Here is a 22742-nt window from a genome sequence, read left to right as displayed (position 1 = left end):
TTTCTATCCCAAGTTCCAGTTGTTTTGTGTGTGTGTGTGTGTGTGTGTGTGTGTGTGTGTGTGTGTGTATGTGTTTGAGGTAGAGTCCCACTCTAGCTCAGGCTGACCTGGAATTCATTTATTTAGTCCCAGGGTGGCCTTGAACTCATGGCAATCCTCCTACCTCTGCCTCCCAAGTGCTGGGATTAAAGGCATGCACCACTATGCCTGGATAAGTTCCAGTTTTTTTTTAATTAATTAATTATTTATTTATTTGAGAGCAACAGACACAGAGAGAAAGACAGACAGAGGGAGAGAGAGAGAGAGAATGGGCGCGCCAGGGCTTCCAGCCTCTGCAAACGAACTCCAGACGCGTGCGCCCCCTTGTGCATCTGGCTAATGTGGGACCTGGGGAACCGAGCCTCGAACCGGGGTCCTTAGGCTTCACAGGCAAGCGCTTAACCACTAAGCCATCTCTCCAGCCCTGTTTTTTTTTTAAATGCACATTTATTAATATTATTTATTTGAGAGAGAGAGAGCATGCACACATGAAAGAGGCAGAAAGAGAGATTGAGAGAATATGAATGAATGAATGAGTGTGTCAGGCTTTTAGCCACCGCACTCGAACTCCAGATGCATGCACCATTTTGTACATCTGGTTTTATGGAGACTGGGAAATTCAACTTGGGTCCTTCAGCTTTGCTGGCAAGCCCCTTACCCGCTAAGCCAACTTTCCAGTCTCCAAGTCCAGTTTTGTTTTGTTTTTTTGAGGTAGGGTCTCACTCTAGCCCAGGCTGACCTGGAATTCACTATGGATTCTCAGGGTGGCCTCGAACTCACAGCGATCCTCCTACCTCTGCCTCCCGAGGGCTGGGATTAAAGGCGTGCACCACCATGCTTGGCTTTTTTTTTTTTTTTTTTGAGGTAGGGTCTCAGTCTTACTCAGGCTGTTCTGGATTCACTGTGTAGTCTCAGGGTGGCCTTGAACTCAAGGTGATCCTACTACCTCTGCCTCCCACATGCTAGAATTAAAGGCATGCACCACTGCACCTGGCTAAGTTCCAGTTTTTTAATTAACAATCATAAGCATATATTTATAGTAACTTAAAAAAAAATTGGGATGGGAAAGGAGAGAAAGAGGAATGAGTATGGGGGTGCCAGGGCCTTTTGCTGCTGCAAATGAATTTCAGATGCATGTACCACTTCATATATCTGGCTTTACTTCGGCACTGAGTAATCAAACCTGGGCCAGACCGTCAGTATTTGCATTTAAGCCCCTTTAACCACTGAGCAATGTCACTAGATCCTCATTTAAGTTGACTGAGAAATTAGTGATTAAGGCATTTGTCTGCGAAGCCTAAGGACCCTGGTTTGATTCCCTAGGACCCACATAAGCCAGATGCACAAGGGGGCGCATGTGTCTGGAGTTCGTTTGCAGTGGCTAGAAGCCCTGGTGTGCCCATTCTTTCTCTCTCCCTGCCTCTTCCTCTCTCTCTCTCAAATAAATAAATAAAATATTTAAAAATATTAATTTATGAAGTTATGAAATTTGCAGAAAAATGGATGGACCTGGAAAGTATTATACTAAGTCAGGTAACCCAGGCCCAGAAAGCCAAGCGCCACATGTTCTCTCTCATATGGGGATCCTAGCTACAGATGACTGGGCTTCTGTGTGAGAATGAAAATACTTAGTAGCAGAGGCCAGTAAGTCAAAAAGGAGACATAAAGGGTGGAGAAAGGAAGGGAGGAGGATACTTAATAGGTTGATATTGTATATATGTAATTACAATGATTGTAATGGGGAGGTAATATGATTGAGAATGGAATTTCAAACGGGAAAGTGTGGGGGTGGGGAGGGAGGGAATTACCATGGGATATATTTTATAATCATGGAAAATGTTAATAAAAATTAAAAAAAAAATCAAAAGCAGTTAAAAAAAATAATTTATTTACTTGAGAGAGAGAGAGGAAGATACGCAGATAGAGTGGCACATCAGGGCCTCCAGACACATGTACCACCTTGTGCATACAGTTTACATGGGTACTGGGGTATTGAACCTTGGTCTTTATGCTTTGCAGGCAAGTGTCTTAACCTCTAAACCGTCTCTCCAGCCCCTAATTAATTTTGTTATTATTATTTATTTGATAGAGAGAGAATGGGCATGCCAGGGTCTCTAGCCACTGCAAATGAACTCCAAACACTTGTGCTACCTTGTGCATCTGGCTTATGTGGCACCTGGAGAATTGAACCTGGGTTTTTAGGCTTCATAGGCAAGCGACTTAACTGCTAAGACATCTGTCCAGCCCCCTTTATAATTTTAATTAATTAATTAATTTGAGGTAGGGTCTCTCTCTAGCTCAGGCTGACCTGGAACTCATTATGTAGGCAAGGGTGGCCTTGAACTCATGGCAGGCTTCCTACCTCTGTGCTGGGATTAAAGATGTGCACCACCATGCCTGGCCTATTTTTAAACATTTTTATTTATTTATCTGTAAGGAGAGAGAGAGAGGGAGGGAGGGAGGGAAAGAAAAAGAGAGAGAAGAAAGACAACAGAGAGAATGGGCATGCCAGGGCCAATAGCCACCGCAAACAAACTCCAGGTGCATGTGCCACTTTTTACATCTGGCTTTATTGGGCATTGGGGAATGGAACCTGGGTCATTAGTCTTTGTAGGCAAGCACCTTAACCACCTGGAAATCTCTCCAGCCCCTCTAATTAATTATAGGAAAACAAGTTTACATTAGACTTCATTTTTTTTTTCCAGGCACAAGTCTTGCTCTAGCTCAGGCTGACCTGGAATTCACTATGTAGTCTCAGGATAGTCTTGACTCTTGATTTATTTTAACTTTATTTTTTTTGGTGGTGCTGTGTAAAAATGGGCTGTGTATGATTCAACTCCTTCCATCTTTTCTTTCTTCTTCCCTATAGTTTGAAATTGGTACTATGGAAGAACCTGGAATTTGTGGGCTCGGAGTGAAAGCAGACATGTGTAATTCTCAAACAAATGTTATTCTTCAACATCAAGGCTCCAGTTGTGGTGATACAACTAACAAGCATTCACTAGAAGGGAATGAAGGCAGTGACCTTTTAACAAAGAACAGGAATTTGGTGAGCCCAGCATTCTGTGCACAAGCGGCAAGAAAGGAAATTCCTGGACGAGAAGCTCGAACAGGTCCCCCTGATGGTCAGCAAGATTCAGAGTGCAGCAGGAACAAGGAAAAAACCTTAGGTAATCGTTGCTCAGTGTTGAAGATTTCAACATATTGCTTATTTTATTCATATTGCCATCAGCACGGGTGACCACGAGCATGGCCATTTGTAGGTGCTTAGCTACAACCATTGCTGAGGTTAGGCTGCTTGTCTGCTGCACTTCTGTACAGGACATGGAAATAATGGAGTAGGAAGCTTATTTTTCTCTAAAGAATCAAGAATTAGCTCTCTCGAAAAAATACGGGGCCCACCTGACAAGTGTTATTGAGTTCCCTTGTTTGTATCTTCAATGTAGTTGGGTTAAAAATTAAATGATAACTATATATTTATTTGATCAGCTTAAGACTAAGCATAAAAAATTGATAGACATGTTACCTGCAATCAAAACATGAGTCAAGGGGGGCTGGAGAGATGGCTTAGTGGTTAAGGCACTTGCCTGCAGTGCCTAACAACCCAAATTCAATTCCCCAGTATCCATGTAAAAACAAAAACAACAACAACAAAAAGACTTAAGCTGGACACAGACCATTAAGTCCAGCACTTGGGAGACACAGGCACGAGTGAGTCTGAGGCCAGTCTGAGACTACATAGTAAATTCCAGGTCAGCTTCGCTGGAGTGGAGATTCTACCTCAAAAATGAAAAAAAGTGAGCTAACCAGCTTTCAAAAATAAGATCTTTTCTTTTTGTTATGTAGTTTGTGATTAAGATCCAAAATGTGATATGGTGAATATGTTTTTCCTCTCTGAGATATGGTCTCATGTAGCCCAGACTGATTTTAAACTCACTGTGTAACTGAAGCTGACTTGATCCTCCTGCCTCAGTTTCCCAAGCTTATCACTTGACCAAACCATTTAATTTGTTTTGGTAGTACTGGGGATTTAACCAAGGACTCTACCACTTTGCTATATCACCCTAGCTATGGCATAATATATCTTTTTTTCAGGGGCTGATAAATTTTGTATGTGTATATTATGTTGTGGGGTGTATGTGATATATGCACATGATTGTGCCCACCCCTCACACACTTGAGAGGCCAGAGGATGTTGTAGCATGTCTGCTATCACTTTTCCATGCTATTACTTTGAGACTGTCTTTTGTTGGAGATGCCATTTTTTCGGTCAGACTGGATGATCAGCCAGCCTCATTGATTCTCCTGTCTCTGCCACTGGCTTTTTGTGTAGGTACTGAGTTTTGAATTTGGGTGCTCACATTTGTGCCACAAATGCTCTTATTCCCCCTCTCCAGTCATCTTCCCTGCCTCCTAACTTGTTAAATCTTATGAAGAAATTTGAAATCCCCTTTTAGTGTTACTGGTTGCCTTTCAGTTGTTACTTATACCTGTATAGTAGATAGCTTCAGATTTGCTGAGATGAACTTCCAAATCAGGCCCAGTTACAGAAGAAGGGATATTTGTAGAAGTGTACAGATCCCGGGGAAGTTCCATAATGGTAGAAGTTGGTCCCCTCTTAAAGGACCAGGCAGAGTGAGAGAGAGGCCACAAGCCAAATCCCTAAAACCACACCCCTCAACAAGCATGCATATCTTTAGATTAGAATGTCAGATCCACCACCACACCTTAGGACTGGATCCTAAGATCCACCCAGTGACACCTCCTCCAGCCAAGTGGCTAGAAATTCATGAAGTTTTAAATAAACTCCTGTTGGGGGTCATTTATTTCTTCATACTACCACAACCTGTGACTTAGATAGCTTTGTATATGACTGTAAGAGTTACCTTCCTTTTGTTATTATTTTTTTTTTTTTGAAATGGTGTCATGTAGCCTAAGGTAGCCTTGGGCATGCCAAGGATGACCCTAAACTCCTGATCCTTCTACCTCTACCTCCCAAGTTCTGGGATTAAAGATGCTGGCAAGGTTTGTTCTACCATGCACAGATCGAGTTACCTTTCTCTCTCTATTTTTAAAATTAAATTAATTAATTAATTAACTTATTTGAGAGACAGAGGAAGAGACAGAAAGAGAATGGGCATGCCAGGGCCTCTAGCCACTGCAAACAAACTCCAGATGCGTGCACCCCCTTGTGCATCTGGCTTATATGGGTCCTGGGGAACTGAACCAAGGTCCTTAGGCTTTGCTGGCAAATGTGTTAATGCCTCGGCCATTTCCTCAGCTCTCTCTCTCTCTCTCTCTTTTTTAAATTTTATTTGAGAGAAACAGAGGGAGAGAGAGAATTGGCATGCCATGGCCTCAGCCACTGCTATTGAACTCCAGATGCTTGAGTCACCTAGTGGGCATGTGTGAACTTCTGTTTGCTTCACCTTTGTGTGTCTGGCTTATGTGGGATCTGGAGAGTTGTACATGGGTCCTTAGGCTTTTAGGCAAGTGCCTTCATCTCTAAGCCATCTCTTGAGCTCTTAGAGTGACACCTTGCCTTGAAAAACCAAAACAAAAAAATAAAAATTCTGCTACCCTTTAAGATGTAAAAAGTATGGAAATATGAAAAGAGATTTTAGTTCCTTAGAAGCAAGACGTAGTCCCTAAATTAATAGTCCAGATTATATTTATAAAAGCAAATAGTTGGGCTGGAGAGATAGCTTAGTGGTTAAGCGCTTTTCTGTGAAGCTTAAGGACCCTGGTTTGAGGCTCAATTCCCCAGGTCCCACATTAGCCAGATGCACAAGGGGGCATATGCATCTGAAGTTCGTTTGCAGTGGCTGGAGGCCCTGGCGTGCTCATTCTCTCTCTCTGTCGCTCTCAAATAAGTAAAAATAAACAAAAATCTTAAAAAAGCAAATAGTCATAAAAATAATACTTAAGGGCTAGAGGGATGGCTTAGTGGTTAAGGTGCTTGTCTGTGAAACCCAAGGACCCAGGTTCAATTTCCTAGTACCCACATAAGCCATATGCACATGGGGCATAAGCAACTAGAGTTTGTTTGCAGTGGCTCGAAGCCCTGACGTGCCCATTCTCTCTTTCTCTATCTGCCTCTTTTTCTCTCTGTCATATAAATAAAATATTAAAAAATAATAACTTGGGCTGGAGGGATAGCTTAGCAGTTAAGGCATTTGCCTATAAAACCAAAGGACCCAGGTTCGAAGCCACAATCACAAGGTGACACATGCATCTGGGGTTCGTTTGCAGTGGTTTGAAGCCTTGGTGCACCCATTCTCCCTCCCTCCCTTTCTCTCATTCTCCCCTTCCCTCCCTCTTTCTCTTTGTCAAATAAATAGAAAGATTAGTATAAAAAATACTTAAAGTGTGCATGTTAATTACATGCCTTTATACTTTGGAAGCACAGGAAGTAGGAAAGATGTGAGTTTGAGGCCAGCCTGGGACTACAGTTCAGGCTGAGCTAAAGTGAGAACACTACCTTGAAAAACCAACAACAAAAAAACCTACTTATTTACTATATGACAAAGAAGTTCTACTTCTAGACTTGTGTACCTAAGAGGACTGAAAATTTGTGCACACAGCAGCTTATAGACAGTGCTCATAACAGCCAAACTGTGGGAAACAACACAATTTCTCATTATGAAATGATGAATAAACAAAGTAGAGTCTTTCCATATGATAGGATATTACTCAGCTGTGGAAAGGAATGGAGCACTGATACATTTTACAGTTTACAGGGGCTGGGAAGATGGCTCAATGATTGGAAGTGCACAGACTTCCTGTGCAAGCCTGAGCTCCAGCATGCTAATAAAAGTAGCTTACATATCTGCAACCCCAGTGCATCCATGGCAGTGGGAGGCAAACAGCAAAATCCCGAGAAGAACCAGCTAGTCTGGCCTTCAAAGTGGCAAATGAGAGACATGGTCTCAAGGAGAAAAGGAGAGGACAAAAACCTTCAGGTTGTTCTCTGATCTCCACTCACATGTTCCCCTACAAACATCACCCCCCCACAGTTTTACAGTGAGAAAGAAGCCAAACACAAAAGGCCCCAAATTACATGATTCCATCTTAAATGAAATGTCCAGAATTATAAAAACTGTGTAGAAGAAAGTTGGTTTGTTGATGTCAGGGCTGGGTTGGGTTGGGGTAGATAGAGGAATGAGAAAGGACTTTGGTTGGGTATGGGCTGGTTGTGGAATAATGAAAATACTCTGAAATTAGATAGTGGTGATGGTTGTAGAACCTTCTGAATGTAGTCAAATACACTGTATTAAAAGTTTTATTTATTTATTTGAGAGGAGAGAGAATGAGAATGGTTGCACCCAGGGCCTAGTGCAAACTGCAGACATACGTGCCCTTTTGCACATCTGGCTTTACATGGGTTCTGGGGAATTGAAGCCAGGTTGTTACGCCTTGCAAGCAAGTGTCTTTAACCTCTGAGCTGTCTCCTCAGCCCCATTTTTATTTCTCATTGTGCTGGACGGACAAATTGTTTTACAAGTGAATTTAATTTTTTTATTTGAAGGAGGGAGAGAGAGAGAGAGAAAGGGCACTCTAGGGCCTCTATCCACTGCAGACAAACTCTAGACACATGCACCATCTTGTACATCTGGTTATGTGGGTCCTGAGGAATCAAATCCCTGGGTGTTTGGCTTTGCAGGCAAGCTTCTTAACTGCTAAGCCATCTCTCCAGCCTTTCAAGTGATTTTTTAAAAGATCTATTTAATTAATTAATTAATTAATTTGAGACAGAGGGAGGGAGAGAGAAAGAGCCAGGTCCTCTAGCCACTGCAAATAACTCCAGACACATGCACCACCATGTGTATCTGGCTTATGTGGGACCTGGAGAATTGAACCTGGATCCTTAGGCTTTGCAGGCAAATGCCTTAACCGCTAAGCCATCCCTCTAGCCCTCAAGTGAATTTTAGACAGGTGTATTATGCCATTTGAGTCTCAATTCTTCTGGAGGCCAAGGCCAGTCTAGGAAATCACAGCAGATTATATATATATATGTATATATATCTGTGTGTGTGTGTGTGTGTGTGTGTGTGTAATTAATAAAACTGAATTGCAAACTGTGCATATTCTGTCTCACAAAGAGAAGCCCCAATATTGTCCCACCCCAAAAGAAACAAAACAGAAGTTTAAGAATCATTTGTTAATGTTCTTATTGGCCTGGGGCTAAGTTATATCAATTTTTTCACTTTTTTTTTTTTTTGGTTTCTAGATAGGGTCTCCCTCTAGCCCAGGCTAACCTGGAATTCACTATGTAGTCTCAGGCTGGCCTTGAACTTGCCACAGTCCTCTGACCTCTGTCTCCCAAGTGCTGGCATGAAGGGCAGCACCGCCACACCTGGCTTTTTCTTCTTTTCTTTTCTTTTCTTTTCTTTTCTTTTCTTTTCTTTTCTTTTCTTTTCTTTTCTTTTCTTTTCTTTTCTTTTCTTTTCTTTCTTTTTTTTTTTTTTTAAATTTTGAGGTAGGGTCTCACTGTAGTCCAGGATGACCTGGAACTCACTCTGTAGCCTATGCTGGCCTCCAACTCATGTCAGTCCTCTGTCTGCCTCCTGAGTGCTTGGATTAAAGGTGTGCACCACCATGCCCAGCAAATGAGATCAAATCTTATGTTGATAGAAAAGGTGTTTTGTTTTGTTTGCTATGTTGACTGGGATTCTTGAGCTAAAGGGAACTTCCTGTCTGAGCATCCAAGTGGCCATAGGCTAGAGCCTATACTCAGACTAAAAACTATTCTTTTTGTGAAGTCAGCTTCTGTCTCCCCTCCCATAGGAGTCTATATACTAAATACCAGTGTCATTTTAAGACACTTTTTTGTGAGACAAAGGCTTTCAATAGTTCACTGATTCCACTAACTAGCAAGCCCAGGGCATCTCCTGACTCTGCCTTCCCAGTTCTAGGATTATAGGCACACTGCCACTCCCAGCATTGTACATGGGGGCCTGGAATCCAAACTCAGATCTGTTTTTAAATTTTAAATTAAAAATTATTATTTATTTATATTAGAGAGAGGATGGGCACTACAGGGCCTCACACCACTGCAAACAAATTCCAGATGCATGTACAACCATATTCATCTGGCTTACATGGGTTCTGGGGACTTGATCCTGGATCCTTAAGCTTTGCAGGCAAAAGTGCCTTAACCCCTAAGCCATCTCTCCAGCTCAAACTCAGATCTTTATGCTTGCAGAGCAAGCACTTTGCCCACTGAGGTATCTCTCCAGCCCAAGACACACATTTTAATGAAATATCTTACATGTTAAGCAAGTGCTGTACAAATCCCCAGAAATATCTTACTTGTAAGAATGATTTTTAAAAAAACACTCATTTGGATGTATGTGTGCATGTATGGTGTATTCAGGTACATGCACCCTGTAGAGGCCAAAGCTGGCTGACCATGGAGCCCTAATAATCCTATGTCTCTATCTCTGTGTCGTGGTCACCCCCTGCCCCCGCCGCCACTGTGCTGGAATTACAGGCATTCATAGCCATGCACAGCTTTTTACATGCTAGCTGGTGATTGAACTCAGGTCTTCATGATTCTGCAAGTGTTCTTAACCACTGAGCCATCTCCCTAGCCCCAAGAGTGAATATTTTAGAAGATGAAAATGGTGCCTGTGATGTAGTGTAAGGAGTAAATCTGAAATATCAATTAATTTGAAACACTACTCTCTCCTACTTAAGCTACCTGCTTCTTCCTGCCAAAGTCTTTAAAATACCACTAAACACTTTTTCCCCATGGAAGAGTTACCTTGATGTCCTTTTATTTGCAGCAACCTTAGTTAACACCAGGAATATGCTTAAGTAAATCACCAGAAAATAATTAATGAAATTGCTCATAAGCAAAGATAATATGTTGCCAGTGATTATGAGCATTTTAGATAAGCAAAGCATAGTGCCAACTGAAGCTCCCTTTGAACTTGCTTCTTTGTTTGTACTTGGTCAGAAGGCAGCTTTAAAAATACTCTTTAAAAAATATTTTATTTATTGAATGGGGGGGAGAGAGAGAGAAAGAAAGAATGGGCGCTCCAGGGCCTCCAGCCACTGCAACTGAATTCCAGACGTGTGCACCCTCTTTTGCATCTGGCTAATGTGGGTCCTGGGTAATCGAACCAGGGTCCATTGGCTTTGCAGGTAAATACCTTAACCACTGAGCCATCCCTTGAGCCCTTTGAAAATATTCTTTACCCTTCATGTTTGCCCTGTCTTAACTTGGACATCGGTGATTAAGCAAGGGAATTTTTAAGCCTTCAATAAGAGTTTTTAGCAGTGTTAGTGGATATAGAAATTTAGGTGGTTGTTAGGAAACAGAAGAAGGTCTGGTCTGCTACTCCAGAATTCAAAAGTAATTCCTTATACTGTTAAGACTCAAACCCATTGAGCAACATCCCCAACCTCCACAATAGCTTTTTTTGTTTGTTTGTTTGAAATAAGGTTTTACTCTGGCCCAGACTGGCCTTGAACTCCAGGCAGTCCTCGTGCCTCATCCTCCACAGAGTGCTGGGATTACAGGTATGAGTCACCACATCCAGCTCAAAATAGCTTTCTTAACTGAGCTGGTAAATACTGCATTTCTAGTAGTGGTATAAATTATTTTACTCTGTATAACAGAACATGGGAAGTGTTGGTAGAATTCACAGGTTAGGGTTGATTTTACTATTCAGGACTTATTTCTTATCTTGTTAATCATTAGGAAAAGAAGTTTTATTACTGATGCAAGCGCTAAACACCCTTTCAACCCCAGAAGAGAAACTGGCAGCTCTCTGTAAGAAATATGCTGATCTCGTGAGTATTAAATCAAAGGTGTGAGGGCCATATAAAGTGTAGCAGAATGTGTGTGTGTTTGATAAGCTTTTTTTAGGTTAAGTAATTTTGGTAATTTCATACATGCATATAATGTTTTGATCCTATTCATCCCCCATTGCTTTCTCCTACTGAACCCCTTCCTCTACCCAACTAGTTCCCCTTCTACTTTTTTTTTTTTAATGACCTAATGAACTGTATTAGAGTTCTTTTCTAAGAACCCAGGTGAGAGGATATTTACCTGAACATGGGCAAAGTACCAGTAGCAACACCCCTGAAGAAAATATCCCTCCCATAAATTAACAATAGCTCCTCAGAGAGGTGGGGGGGGCCTTATGAGACCCCCCTTTACCCATTAACTGCCTAAAATCCTCAGGGAAGCATGGGCCTTCATTAGACCCTCAGTGGACAAACCCAGTCTTGTGAAAGTCTTGGGCAAGGTAACAACAGCTACTATGAGTGCAACGGCCATATCATGTCTGGAAGGTAGCATTTCACACCACTCCTCATCTTCTAGCTTTTACATCGTCCTCCCGCCCTCCCTCTGTATTTTCTCACATCTTTATGCCGTATCTTCCTTGACATTTTCTGAGACTTGGAAGAGATGATATAGATGTCTCAGTTAGGGATGAATTCTCACCCATTTACTCTTAGTACGTTGACCAGTTATGAGTCTTTAGTAATAGCAGTCTACTGCATAAAGAAGTTTATCTCTGAGCAAAACTGAGAGCAGCATTAATCTTTTTCCTAAAAAATATTTTATTTTAGGTAGACTCTTGCTCTAGCCCAGACTGACCTGGAATTCATTGTGTAGTCTCAGGGTCTCGAATTCACAGTGATCCTCCTACCTCCACCTCCTGAGTCCTGGGATTAAAGGCGGGCACCACCATGCCTGGCTAGAAAAACTTTTTTTAAACATGTATGTGCACACATGCATGTTTGTGTATGTGTGTGTGTTCACGTAGGTTTGTGTGTACTTATGTGCCTGTGAACGGGGAGGCCAGAAGACAACTTTGAGTATCATCTTTAGGAATGCTGTCCACCTTTTCTGAGACAGGGTTTCTCATTGGCCTGCAGCTCACCAATTATGCTAGACTGGCAGGTCAGTGAACTCTGGGCACTGGCCGATCTCTACTTTCCCAGGGCTGGGATTACAGGAACATGCTACCATGCCTGAGCATTTTTAGGTATGTACTGGGAAATTGAACTAATGTCCTCATGCTTGTGAAGACAAGCAACCTACTGCCTGACCTATTTCCCCAGAAAATGTTTTAAAACTTTTTAAAGCTGTTTATTTATTTATTTGTTTATTTGCAAGCAGAGAGAAAGGATGGATGGATGGGTTGCCAGGGCCTCTAGTCACTGCAAATGAACTCCAGATGTGTGTACTACCTCATGCATCTTGCTTTACGTGGGTGCTGGAGAATCAAATCCTGGTTGTTTGGCTTTGCAGACAAATTCCTTAACTGCTGAGCCATCTCTCCAGCCCCAAACTTTATTTATTTATTTTTATATATTTTATTTTTATTTATTTATGAGAGAGACAGAGAGAATGGGCACACCAGGGCCTCTAGCCACTGCAAACAAACTCCAGACTCATGCACCACCATGTGCATCTGGCTTACGTGGGTTCTGGGGAATCGAATCTGGCTCCTTAGGCTTCACAAGCAAGTACCTTAACTGGTAAGCCATCTCTCCAGCCCCAAACTTTATTTCTTGAAACAATACTGGTTCCATTTAAAAGGCGAGAGCATATAGCTTATGTAACAGTGAGAATATCAGAGGAATAAGTAGCCTTTTCCCCAAAGATTATTCTAAACATTTACAATTTGCCACTGTGCATCTGGCTAATGTGGGTCCCGGGAAATTGAACCAGGGTCATTTGGCTTTGCAGGCAAATGCCTTAACTGCTAAGCCAGCCCTCTAGTCCCCATTAAGTATTTTCTAATGATGTTTTTATTCCATAGTCAGATTGTTTGTGGTATTATGGTAAAATAATAAGGTAATTAGGTAAATATATTCTTCTTACTCTTTTGTCAGAAGTGTATTGACAGTTCTTTGCCCTTTAATCTCTTAAGTTTTAAATTAATCTATGTGCGGAGGGAAGAAACACCATTTTGGTTTGTTGAGTGGAAGGAAGGTACATCTTATTGTATTACTGAGGTTCTTTGTGATTTTTGAGGAGCATTCCATAGAGTCTATAGATATATTTGGGAGAGAACTGCCATCTTCATAATAGTAATAGAACTTCAAAAAGTGATGGTATCCTATAGTATCAGCTACTGGGGAGGTTGAGACAGGAAAATGTCTTTAGCCAGGAGTTTGAGGCCAGCCTAGGGTAATAACCCTGTCTCAAAACAAAAGGGAATGTCCGAATGAAAAAAACGTACACCATACACAACGTTATGTTTCAAATGGATTAGATGCTTAAATATCAAAAGTGAAGAAGCAGCCTGGAGAGATTGCTTAGTGGTTAAGGCCCTTGCCTGAGAAGCCTAAGGACCCTGGCTCCATTCCCCAGGGCCCACATAAGTACATGGTGACTCATACATCTGGAGTTCGTTTGCAGTGGCTAGAGGCCCTGGTGCGCCCATTCTATCTGTATTTCTCTCTCTTTTTCTTTCTCTCTCTGTCTCAAATAAATAAATAAAAATCTTTTTAAAAAGAGAGAAGCTTTAAAATTTCAAGATATTATTTAAATTTATTGATAAATAATTTTCTAACTTTGGGTTAAGGAAGAATTTTTGTTGTTTTATACAGGTTCTACCTTATGTAGCCCTGGTTGGCCTTGAATATACAATGATTCTCTTGCCTCTGCCTTACAGTTATCAAACTACAGGTCTTGACCGCTACGCCTGGCTGTTCCAGGAAGAATTCTTTTAAAAAAATATTTTTTTATTTATTTGAGAGAGAGGGGGAGAGAGAGAGAGAGAGAGAGAAGGAATGAGAATGGGCAGGCCAGAGCCTTTAGCCACTGCAGAAGAACTCCAGGTGCATGTGCCACCTTGTTCATCTGGCTTACGTGGGTACTGGGGAATTGAACCTGGGTCCTTAGGCTTCATAGGCAAACACCTTTAACTAATAAGCCACCTCTCTAGCCCTGTGGAAAGGTTTCTTAAAACATAAAATGTACTGTCAGATTGCACAAATTGGCTGGGTTATAGATGAGACCCTGCTCAGCTTTACTGAAATTAAGACTTCATCAAAAAATTCCTTAAAAGAGCCTGGCATGGTGAGATGGACCTGTAATCCCAGCCTTTCAGGAGGCTTGAGGTAGTAGTATCACAAGTTTAAAGGCTGTGTGGGCAACTTAGTGAGATCCTGTCTCAAAATAAAAGTAAAAAGAGTGCTGGGGAGATAGTGTAACATGTGCCAGGCCTGTTGCAGTTATCTTTGTCATTGTTGGACAAACACCTGACCAGAAGCAGCTTATGGGAGGAAAGGGTTTATTTCAGGCTTATAGAATCCAGGGGAAAAATCATCAATGCAGAAGAATTTGGTTCACTTCCACTGACTGATAGCAGATAAATACCACCAAACAGCCAGTAAACATGAACAGCTAGAGCTCAGAACTGTCTTATACATACTGGTAAGGGCAGGACTTAAGATCTGTCCCCATTGATACCTCCAGCAGGGCTTTGTCTGCTACAGACTCAAGTTGCAAGCTTAATCAAAAATACCTTGGGGGACTGGAGAGATGGCTTAGCAGTTAAGGTGCTTGCCTGTGAAGCCTAAAGACCCATGTTTGACTCCCCAGATCCCTCATAAGCTAGATGAACAAGGTGGTGCATGCACAAGGTAGCATATACACACAAGGTGGCACACATATCTGGAGTTGGATTGCAGTGGCTGGAGGCCCTGGCATGCCAATTCTCTCTGTATGTCTTTCTCTCTCTCGCGCGCTTTCTAATGCAAAAAGGCTAGTCTTTTGTGCTTGCCTCAAAAAAATACCTTGGGCTAAGTGGCTCATGCACCTGAGAGGCCAAGGTCGGAGGACCATTATGAGTTCAAGACCAGCCTGGGACTATACAGAGTGAGTTCCTGGTCAGCCTGTGCTAGAGTGAGACCCTACCTTGAAAAAAAATAAAACAAAAAACCTCTTAGGTAATGAGAGTCATATATTCACATTCAAACTGCCATAACACCATAGATTCAATGTGCAGTACCCAAAAAAGGAATACAAAATACCTTAAGAAAAAGAAGAAATTATAAACTGGGGAGAATACTTTCAATAAATGGAAACAGACAGAATAACAACAGAATAAAATTTGGCATCAAGAGTATCTGAGCGGGCAGGGCATGGTGGTGCATGCCTTTAATCCCAGCACTCGAGAGGCAGAGGTAGGAGGATCGCCATGAGTTCAAGGCCACCCTTAGACTACATAGTGAATTCCAGGTCAGCCTGAGCTAGAGTGAAACCCTACCTCAAAAAAAAAAAAAAAAAAAAAAAAAAAGAATGAGCGAGTGGTGGGGACTGGAGAGATGGCTTAGCAGTTAAGGTGCATGCCTACGGAGCCTAAGGGCACAAGTTATATTCTCCAGGTCCCACATAAGACAGATGCACATGGTGGCACATGCATCTTGAGTTGGTTTGTAGTGGCTAGAGGCCGTGGCATGCTCATTCCCTCTCTCTCTTTCCCCTCCCTCCATCCCTGTCCCTCTCTCTATCTCAAATAAATAAAAATAACATCTGAAAATAAAAAGAATATCTGAGTGGGCTGGGTATAGTAGTGTATGCCTTTAATCCAAGCACTCAGGAAGCAGAGGTAGGAGGGTCATTGTGAGTTCAAGACCATCCTGGAACTATGGAATAAATTCCAGGTCAGCATGGGCTAGAGTGAGACCCTACCTCAAAAAAATAAAAAAAAATAGCAGGAAAGGTTCATGACCCCCCCCCCCCAAGGAGCTTTGGCAGTTAATGTCCTTAGCCACTTCTAAGCTGCCCATGCTCCCATAAATAACTCCCGCGCTTGTGCAAGAGTCTCTAAACTCACTGGGGTAGCAAAACAGGAAAAAAGAGGGACTGGCTGGAAAGAAGGGGCTCAGCAATAGTGTGAGGAGGTAATTTTGTTACAAGTGTTACAAGTGTCAAAAAATACTTTAAATATCTGAAAAAAATACCTGGGGCTGGAAATATATAGCTCAGTGGTAGAGCCAATTATCTAGCATGCGCAGGGTCCTGGTTTTAATCCCTAGCACTGCAAAAAAGAAAAAGAAAAAAATCCCTACAAACATATAGTAAAAGAACAAGGAGAATAAAAACAGTGGAAAGTTGGACAGAAGACATTAAAGAGAGATTTCATAGAAGTGGCAAGCTAAGATACAAAGATAACAGCCTAAAGGTCATAAACACACGTAGAACCTACTGACCTCATGGTGGTCAGAATAGCACAGATCAAGATTACAGCAAGATGTCATTTTATGCCTATTGTAGTGCCATAAAATAAGGACTGTATTATTTTTGTGTGATATAGAGGACATGAGTTGTCATGATCTCTTTTACATTGCTGTTTGGAACCAAATTTGCTAGCAACTCTGGAAAAAGTTTAATGTCCTATGAGGGCTGGAGAGATGGCTTAGTGGTTAAGTGCTTGCCTGTGAAGCCTAAGGACCCCGGTTTGAGGCTTGATTCCCCAGGACCCACGTTAGCCAGATGCACAAGGGGGGGACACAAGTGTCTGGAGTTCATTTGCAGTGGCTGGAGGCCCTGGCGTGCCCATTCTCTCTCTGCCTCTTTCTCTCTGTCACTCGCAAGTAAATAAAAATAAAAACAAACAAACAAAAATAATAATGTCCTATGAATCAAACATGAGAAGTCAGCAACCCTGCCTTTAGGTTTGTACCCAAGAAGAGAGAGAGAATGAATGAGAATATGGGCGCACTAGGGCTTCAACAGCCACTGTAAATGAACTCCAGATGCATGTCCCATTTTGTGCATCTGCCTTTATGTGGGTACTGGGAAGTCAAACCTGGGTCTGCAGGCAAGCGCCTTAACCACTAAACCATCTCTGCAGCCTGGGTGTTGTTTTTAAAAGGTGAAGTAGTACACAGTCTGTAGGCCCACTTCAGTCAGAACATGTTTTTCTACTGCCCACAAGTTCAGAATGGTTTGCAAAGTGTTTAAAAATAAAGAATAAGCCGGGCGTGGTGGCGCACGCCTTTAATCCCAGCACCGGGAGGTAGAGGTAGGAGGATCGCCGTGAGTTCGAGGCCACCCTGAGACTATATAGTTAATTCCAGGTCAGCCTGGGCTAGAGTGAGACCCTACCTCGAAAAACAAACAAAAAAAAAAAAATAAATAAAGAATATATGACAGACGCCATATTTGGCCCACAATGCCTGTAATATTGGTTGACTCTTTACAGAAAAAAAATTGGCTAATCCTGATGTATATCTACATAGCCAACAACATGGCTGAGTCAGCTACATAATCCAGTGTTGTGCTGTCTGAGAGTCACAATTGGTCACATGTGGCTATTTAGTATAAATTAATGTAAATTATTAACGAAAATTAAAAATCAGTTTGCAGTTGTACTGGTCACAGTAAAGTTACAACAATGAAAACAAAAAAATCCAAGGACTACACACAGATGAAATAACATGAAAAGAGCAATGAAGAATAGGTGAACACACGATAGTAGTGATTCTGGGGCAGAGACAATTAAAAGTGTGGACTGACTGTAGTCTGAAACTGTACTGTCACTCTTAAGTTCATAGTAGGGTGACTTCACATTATTATACTAAACCAATGATTCCTCTTTTTTTTAAAAAAAAATTATTTATTTATTTATTTATTTATTTGAGAGTGACAGACACAGAGAGAAAGACGGAGAGAGAGAGAGAATGGGCGCGCCAGGGCTTCCAGCCTCTGTAAACGAGCTCCAGATGTGTGCGCCCCCTTGTGCATCTGGCTAACGTGGGACCTGGGGAACCGAGCCTCGAACCGGGGTCCTTAGGCTTCACAGGCAAGCGCTTAACCGCTAAGCCATCTCTCCAGCCCACCAATGATTCCTCTTGTAGAAACTTCTCTTCTTGAGACAGAGTCTCACTCTAGCACAGGTTGGCCTCGAAATCACAGTGATCCTCCTGCCTTTGCCTCCCTCTCTACTGGCCTTAAAGGCGTGCACCACCACACCCTGGCAGATTCTTTCTTTCTTGATTCAGGGTCCCACTGTAATCCAGGCTAGTCTTAAACTCATGGCAATCATTCTACCTCAGCCTCCTGAGTATTGGGATTAAAAGCATGTGCCACTACATGCAGCATTTTTTTTTCAAGGTAGGGTCTCACTCTGGTTCAGGCTGGGATTAAAGGTGTGTGCTACCACACCCAGCTTTAGTTTTATTTTATTTGGGGGGGGGGGGTTTCGAGGTAGGGTCTCACTCTAGCCCAGGCTGACCTGTAATTCACTATGGAGTCTCAGGGTGGCCACGAACTCACAGCCTCCTACCTCTGCCTCCCAAGTGCTGGGATTAAACGTATGGGTCACCATGCTTGGTTTAACAAGGTTTTTTTTTTGTAGCATATGCTAATTATACATAACTGGGTTTAATTATGACATTTTCATGCATGCAAATACTGTAGTTTTATTATTCACTGCCCCCCATATTACACTCTCTTGTTCTCTTCTTCCTCCCTCTGATCCCCTTCTTCCCAACTTCTCCTTTCTATATTAGGGTTTCTTACAGGATTCTAGTTGAGGAATTATTTTTAGGAGCCCATCTATAACACTGAAGAAAATGTCACTTCCCCTCTCAGCCACCATTGACTGTGTATAGGTACTCAGGGCTCTCTTCTCCATGACAGGGCTAGTCTTGTACAGGTCTTATATTGGTAATTGTAACTGTTGCGAGTTCGAGAATGCAGCAGTGATGTCATGCTCTGAAGACAGTGTTCCGCCTCATTCCATTCTTTCCTCTGGCTCTTAAGAGACAAGGTCTCATGTGGCCTAGGATGGCCCTGAACTCACTATATAACCAATGATGATGACCCTAAATTCTTGATCCCTCTGCTTCCACCTCCCTAGTGCTAGTATTGCAGGCAGGAACTCCCATGCCCTGCTGGAAGAATGCTTTTGATGTGTTTCAGTAGGCCACAAGATGGCACTGTAGCTCCTTGTGACTCAGCATCATTTCCTTCAGTAAAATCTGTACAGAAAGGTTAGTAAGGCTTCCATCTTCTCTGTTAATATTGATTTGATGTAACCTTGAAATAGAAACGTTTGCTTTAAACCTAAAATTACAGGAATTCTCACAAGGAACTTTTTTTCCCCGAGGAATTCACTATTAATCTCAGGGTGGCCTTGAACTCACAGCAATCCTATCTCTGCCTCCCGAGTACTGGGATTAAAGGTGTGTGCCACCACACCTGGCTCTCACAAGGGACTCTTTTTGGTTTTGGTAGCAGGTGCCTTTAATCCTAGCACTCAAGAGGCAGAGATAGGAGGATTGTTGTCTCACAAGGAACTCTTAAGTGCCAGTTAAAGTTCTAAATGCAGTACAGTAGCCTATGGGTGTTACTTTAGAAAAATAGAACTTCAGTATTTATTCCTAAAACAACAGCTTTAAGAAAAGTAAGGGGCTGGGGCTTTATAGTTTAAGGTGTTTGTAATGCCTTGGAGCCTGAGTTTGATTCCCCAGTACCCATGTAAAGCCAGATGCAGAGTGAGACACACATACAAATAAATACAATTTAAATATGAACTATAAAAACACAAAGCATAATCTTGTATTTTATATTTGTATTTCAGATAGGAACTGGTCAGCCAACAGCAATTCAGGATGTGCCTAACCTTACAACTGAGTTAGTCCTGGCCTCAACATTGGAGGAAGTCTCAGCCAGAAGAGGCAGGAGTTCCTTTCCAAAGGGTTAAGCCCAGAATACTTGGTCAATGTTACCAGAGTGTTTCAAACTTCTAGGAAAAGAAAGTATGCAGCTGAAGGGTATCATCGGTTCAAAAGACAGGCTAATAGGTAGAAATTGAGGAGTCTGCATTTTCTGGGAGTCATTGAACCAAACAAAGAAGACGAGCTATAATTAGTCTCTGGAGTCAGGTAAAGTGATAAATTGAGAACCCCAGGTCAGTGTGAAAGGTTTGGAGATGCACACCCCACCTTCTTGGTATTAATTACGGAACACTGGGTAACATACTGATGCCTCTGTGCTGCTATACTTCATAAAGCTGAAGTTGGATAATGAAAAGTTCTCACAAAGGAATACATCTAAAGGGCCACACTAAATTTGCTTGCTGTCTTCACAGTTAGAAATGAGAGGAGATTGGTAGTGTCACATGATAGGAAACAGTTTACATAAAATGCTATACTATAACATCATCACTATTTTTAAATATTTTATTTATTTGAGATAGAGAAAGAGAGAATGGGCACATCAGGGCCTCCAGCCACTGCAAACGAACTCTAGACACATGCACCACCTTGTGCATCTGGCTGCATGTGGGTCCTGGGGAATCGAACCTGGGTCCTTAGGCTTTGCAGACATGTGCGTTAACTGCTAAGCTATCCCTCCAGCCCCAGCATTATCACGTGTGTGTGTGTGTGTGTGTGTGTGTGTGTGTGTGTATACATGCGTGCACATGGGGAGGTGCTAGGTTTTTCAGTATGCCCAGCAAGCACTCCACCAGTGACCTATACCATCAGCTGCTGTAATTTGGCTTTTGGGGAAAAAAAGTACATAGCTTTTAGCCACTTGTGGTGATGCATGTCTTTAATCCCAGCACCCAGGAGGTTGAGACAGGAAAATCAAGGCTTCTAGGCATGCCTCAGCTTTAGAGCAAGATTCCATCTCTTAAAAAAAGAGGAAGAGAGCCAGGCATACAAGAGGTACAAGGATTGCTGTGAGTTCAAGGCCACCCTGAGACTACATAGGTAATTCCAGGTCAGCCTGGACCAGAGTGAGACCCTACCTTGAAACCCCCCCCCCCCAAAAAAAAAGAGGGAGAGGCTGGCGAGATGGCTCAGCTACCTAAAGCATTTGAACTTGATTCCCCATTATCTTTGTAAAGCCGGATACAGATACACAAAGTAGCACATGTATCTGGAGTTCATTTACAGTGGCAAGAGGCCTTGGCAGATTCATATTCTCAAATAAGTAAAAAAATAAATCAATAAAAGTTAAAGAAAGGCCAGGCAATTCCAGCACTTGGGAGGCAGAGGTAGGTGGATCATAGTGGGTTTGAGGCCAGCCAAGAACTACAGAGTGGGGTCCAGGTCAGCCTGGGCTAGAGTGAGACCCTGCCTCCAAAAAAAGAAAGAAAGAAAGAAAGAAAAAGAAATAAAAGGAAAAGTCAAGCATGAAGTCAGCATGGGCTACAGAGTGGTTCAGGTTAGCCTGGCTAGAGTGAGAGCCTGTATCACAAGAAAAGAAAAATAGAAAGAAAGAAAAGTTTGTGTAGTTGTAGCCATAACTCTCTAAACGTAAGGTGCTTGTTAATTTTAGCTGGAGGAGAGCAGGAATGTTCAGAAGCAAATGAAGATTCTGCAGAAGAAGCAAGCACAGATCGTGAAAGAGAAAGTTCACCTGCAGAGTGAACACAGCAAGGCCATCTTGGCAAGAAGCAAACTGGAGTCTCTTTGTAGAGAACTTCAGCGTCATAATAAGACCTTGAAGGTTAGTTGCTTCATTTTTCTATTTTATAGAAAGGAGTTACATATTCAGCTGATTTTATACTTACTTGCCTTGTGCCTATTTGAAATAAATCAGTGTATTAGCTTCCAGACAGTAATGTGAACCTCTTTCTGCTTTGCTTGGGCTGGTGCTGTGTGAGGTCAGTATACTGTAAGAATGACGACCTTTTTTGTATGTAAGTTTTTGTTTCTTATTCAAAGAAGGGGTCTTAGTTCCCTCATATTTGGTCACAGGGAGTTAATATGGAACTGCTGTTCATATTCCGTGCTCTCTTGCTTTAAAGCCATGACTTTTGAAAGCTCAGAGTTGTCAGTTTTCTGCTGAGTACTGTTGTAGTTGATCATCATGTATGCCAAGCTACCATGAAATGAGAGGCTTATTAAGATTATTCAGTGAATCTGAGAAGGGAGACCAGCTGAGTTCTCAGGTCATTGTCCATGTTCTCTGGCCTACCCCCAGATGTTGGTTGCTGAATACTTTTGATATGCAGAGGAGAAGAGGGACAAGAGCAGAGATGTGCAAGGAATGTCTCTTGGCGTGGAATGGCCCTGCCCTTGTGCTTAATGCAATAGGACTTTGATCAGGATCTGTGATTAACTTAAGTAAATAAATAAGAATAATTCCAGGGCTCTAGGTACAGTAGGACTCATAATATGAATTTTCATTTGATGTAGGAACCATAATTTTCTCCCATTATATTTATATATTTAATCTTAAAGCAAGTAAGTGGTGGCTGGGCCTGTAGGCACATGCCTATAATCCTAGCTACTGTAGAGACACAGACAGAAGGATCATAAATTCAGGACCTGCATGGGCTATAGGGTGAGTTCAAGTCCAAGGCCAGCCTGGACAACATAACATGACCCTGTCTCAAAATTCAAAAAATGGGCTGGAAAGTTATGTGGTATTTTTCCTTATAACAAATCATTTTGAGTTGACTGATAACTTTAGACATAGAAAGGTCTTTTATAATTTTTTTTTTTTTTAGGCAAGCCCAACAGATTTTTTTTTTTTTTATTTGAGAGCGACAGACAGAGAGAGGAGGACAGATAGAGGGAGAGAGAGAGAATGGGCGCGCCAGGGCTTCCAGCCTCTGCAAACGAACTCCAGATGTGTGCGCCCCCTTGTGCATCTGGCTAACGTGGGACCTGGGGAACCGAGCCTCGAACCGGGGTCCTTAGGCTTCACAGGCAAGCGTTTAACCGCTAAGCCATCTCTCCAGCCCGATTTTTTTTTTTAATTT

At 42.1% G+C, this 22742-nt stretch overlaps 1 protein-coding gene across 2 annotated transcripts in view; it reads left to right on the top strand.

The window, feature by feature from the left end:
• Txlng (taxilin gamma) overlaps positions 1-22742 on the top strand; it is a 64290-nt gene that overhangs the window by 25479 nt on the left and 16069 nt on the right. For both annotated transcript variants that reach the window (XM_045140122.1, XM_004667925.3), the window contains exons 2-4: positions 2909-3209; positions 10748-10839; positions 21311-21481. In XM_045140122.1, coding sequence (XP_044996057.1) covers positions 2909-3209; positions 10748-10839; positions 21311-21481 — 564 coding nt within the window. The remainder of the gene's footprint in view (positions 1-2908; positions 3210-10747; positions 10840-21310; positions 21482-22742) is intronic.

The sequence above is a fragment of the Jaculus jaculus genome, chromosome X (assembly GCF_020740685.1).
Source record: "Jaculus jaculus isolate mJacJac1 chromosome X, mJacJac1.mat.Y.cur, whole genome shotgun sequence".
NCBI classification, from domain to species: domain Eukaryota; kingdom Metazoa; phylum Chordata; class Mammalia; order Rodentia; family Dipodidae; genus Jaculus; species Jaculus jaculus.
This window is presented reverse-complemented; position numbering and strand designations above follow the sequence as displayed.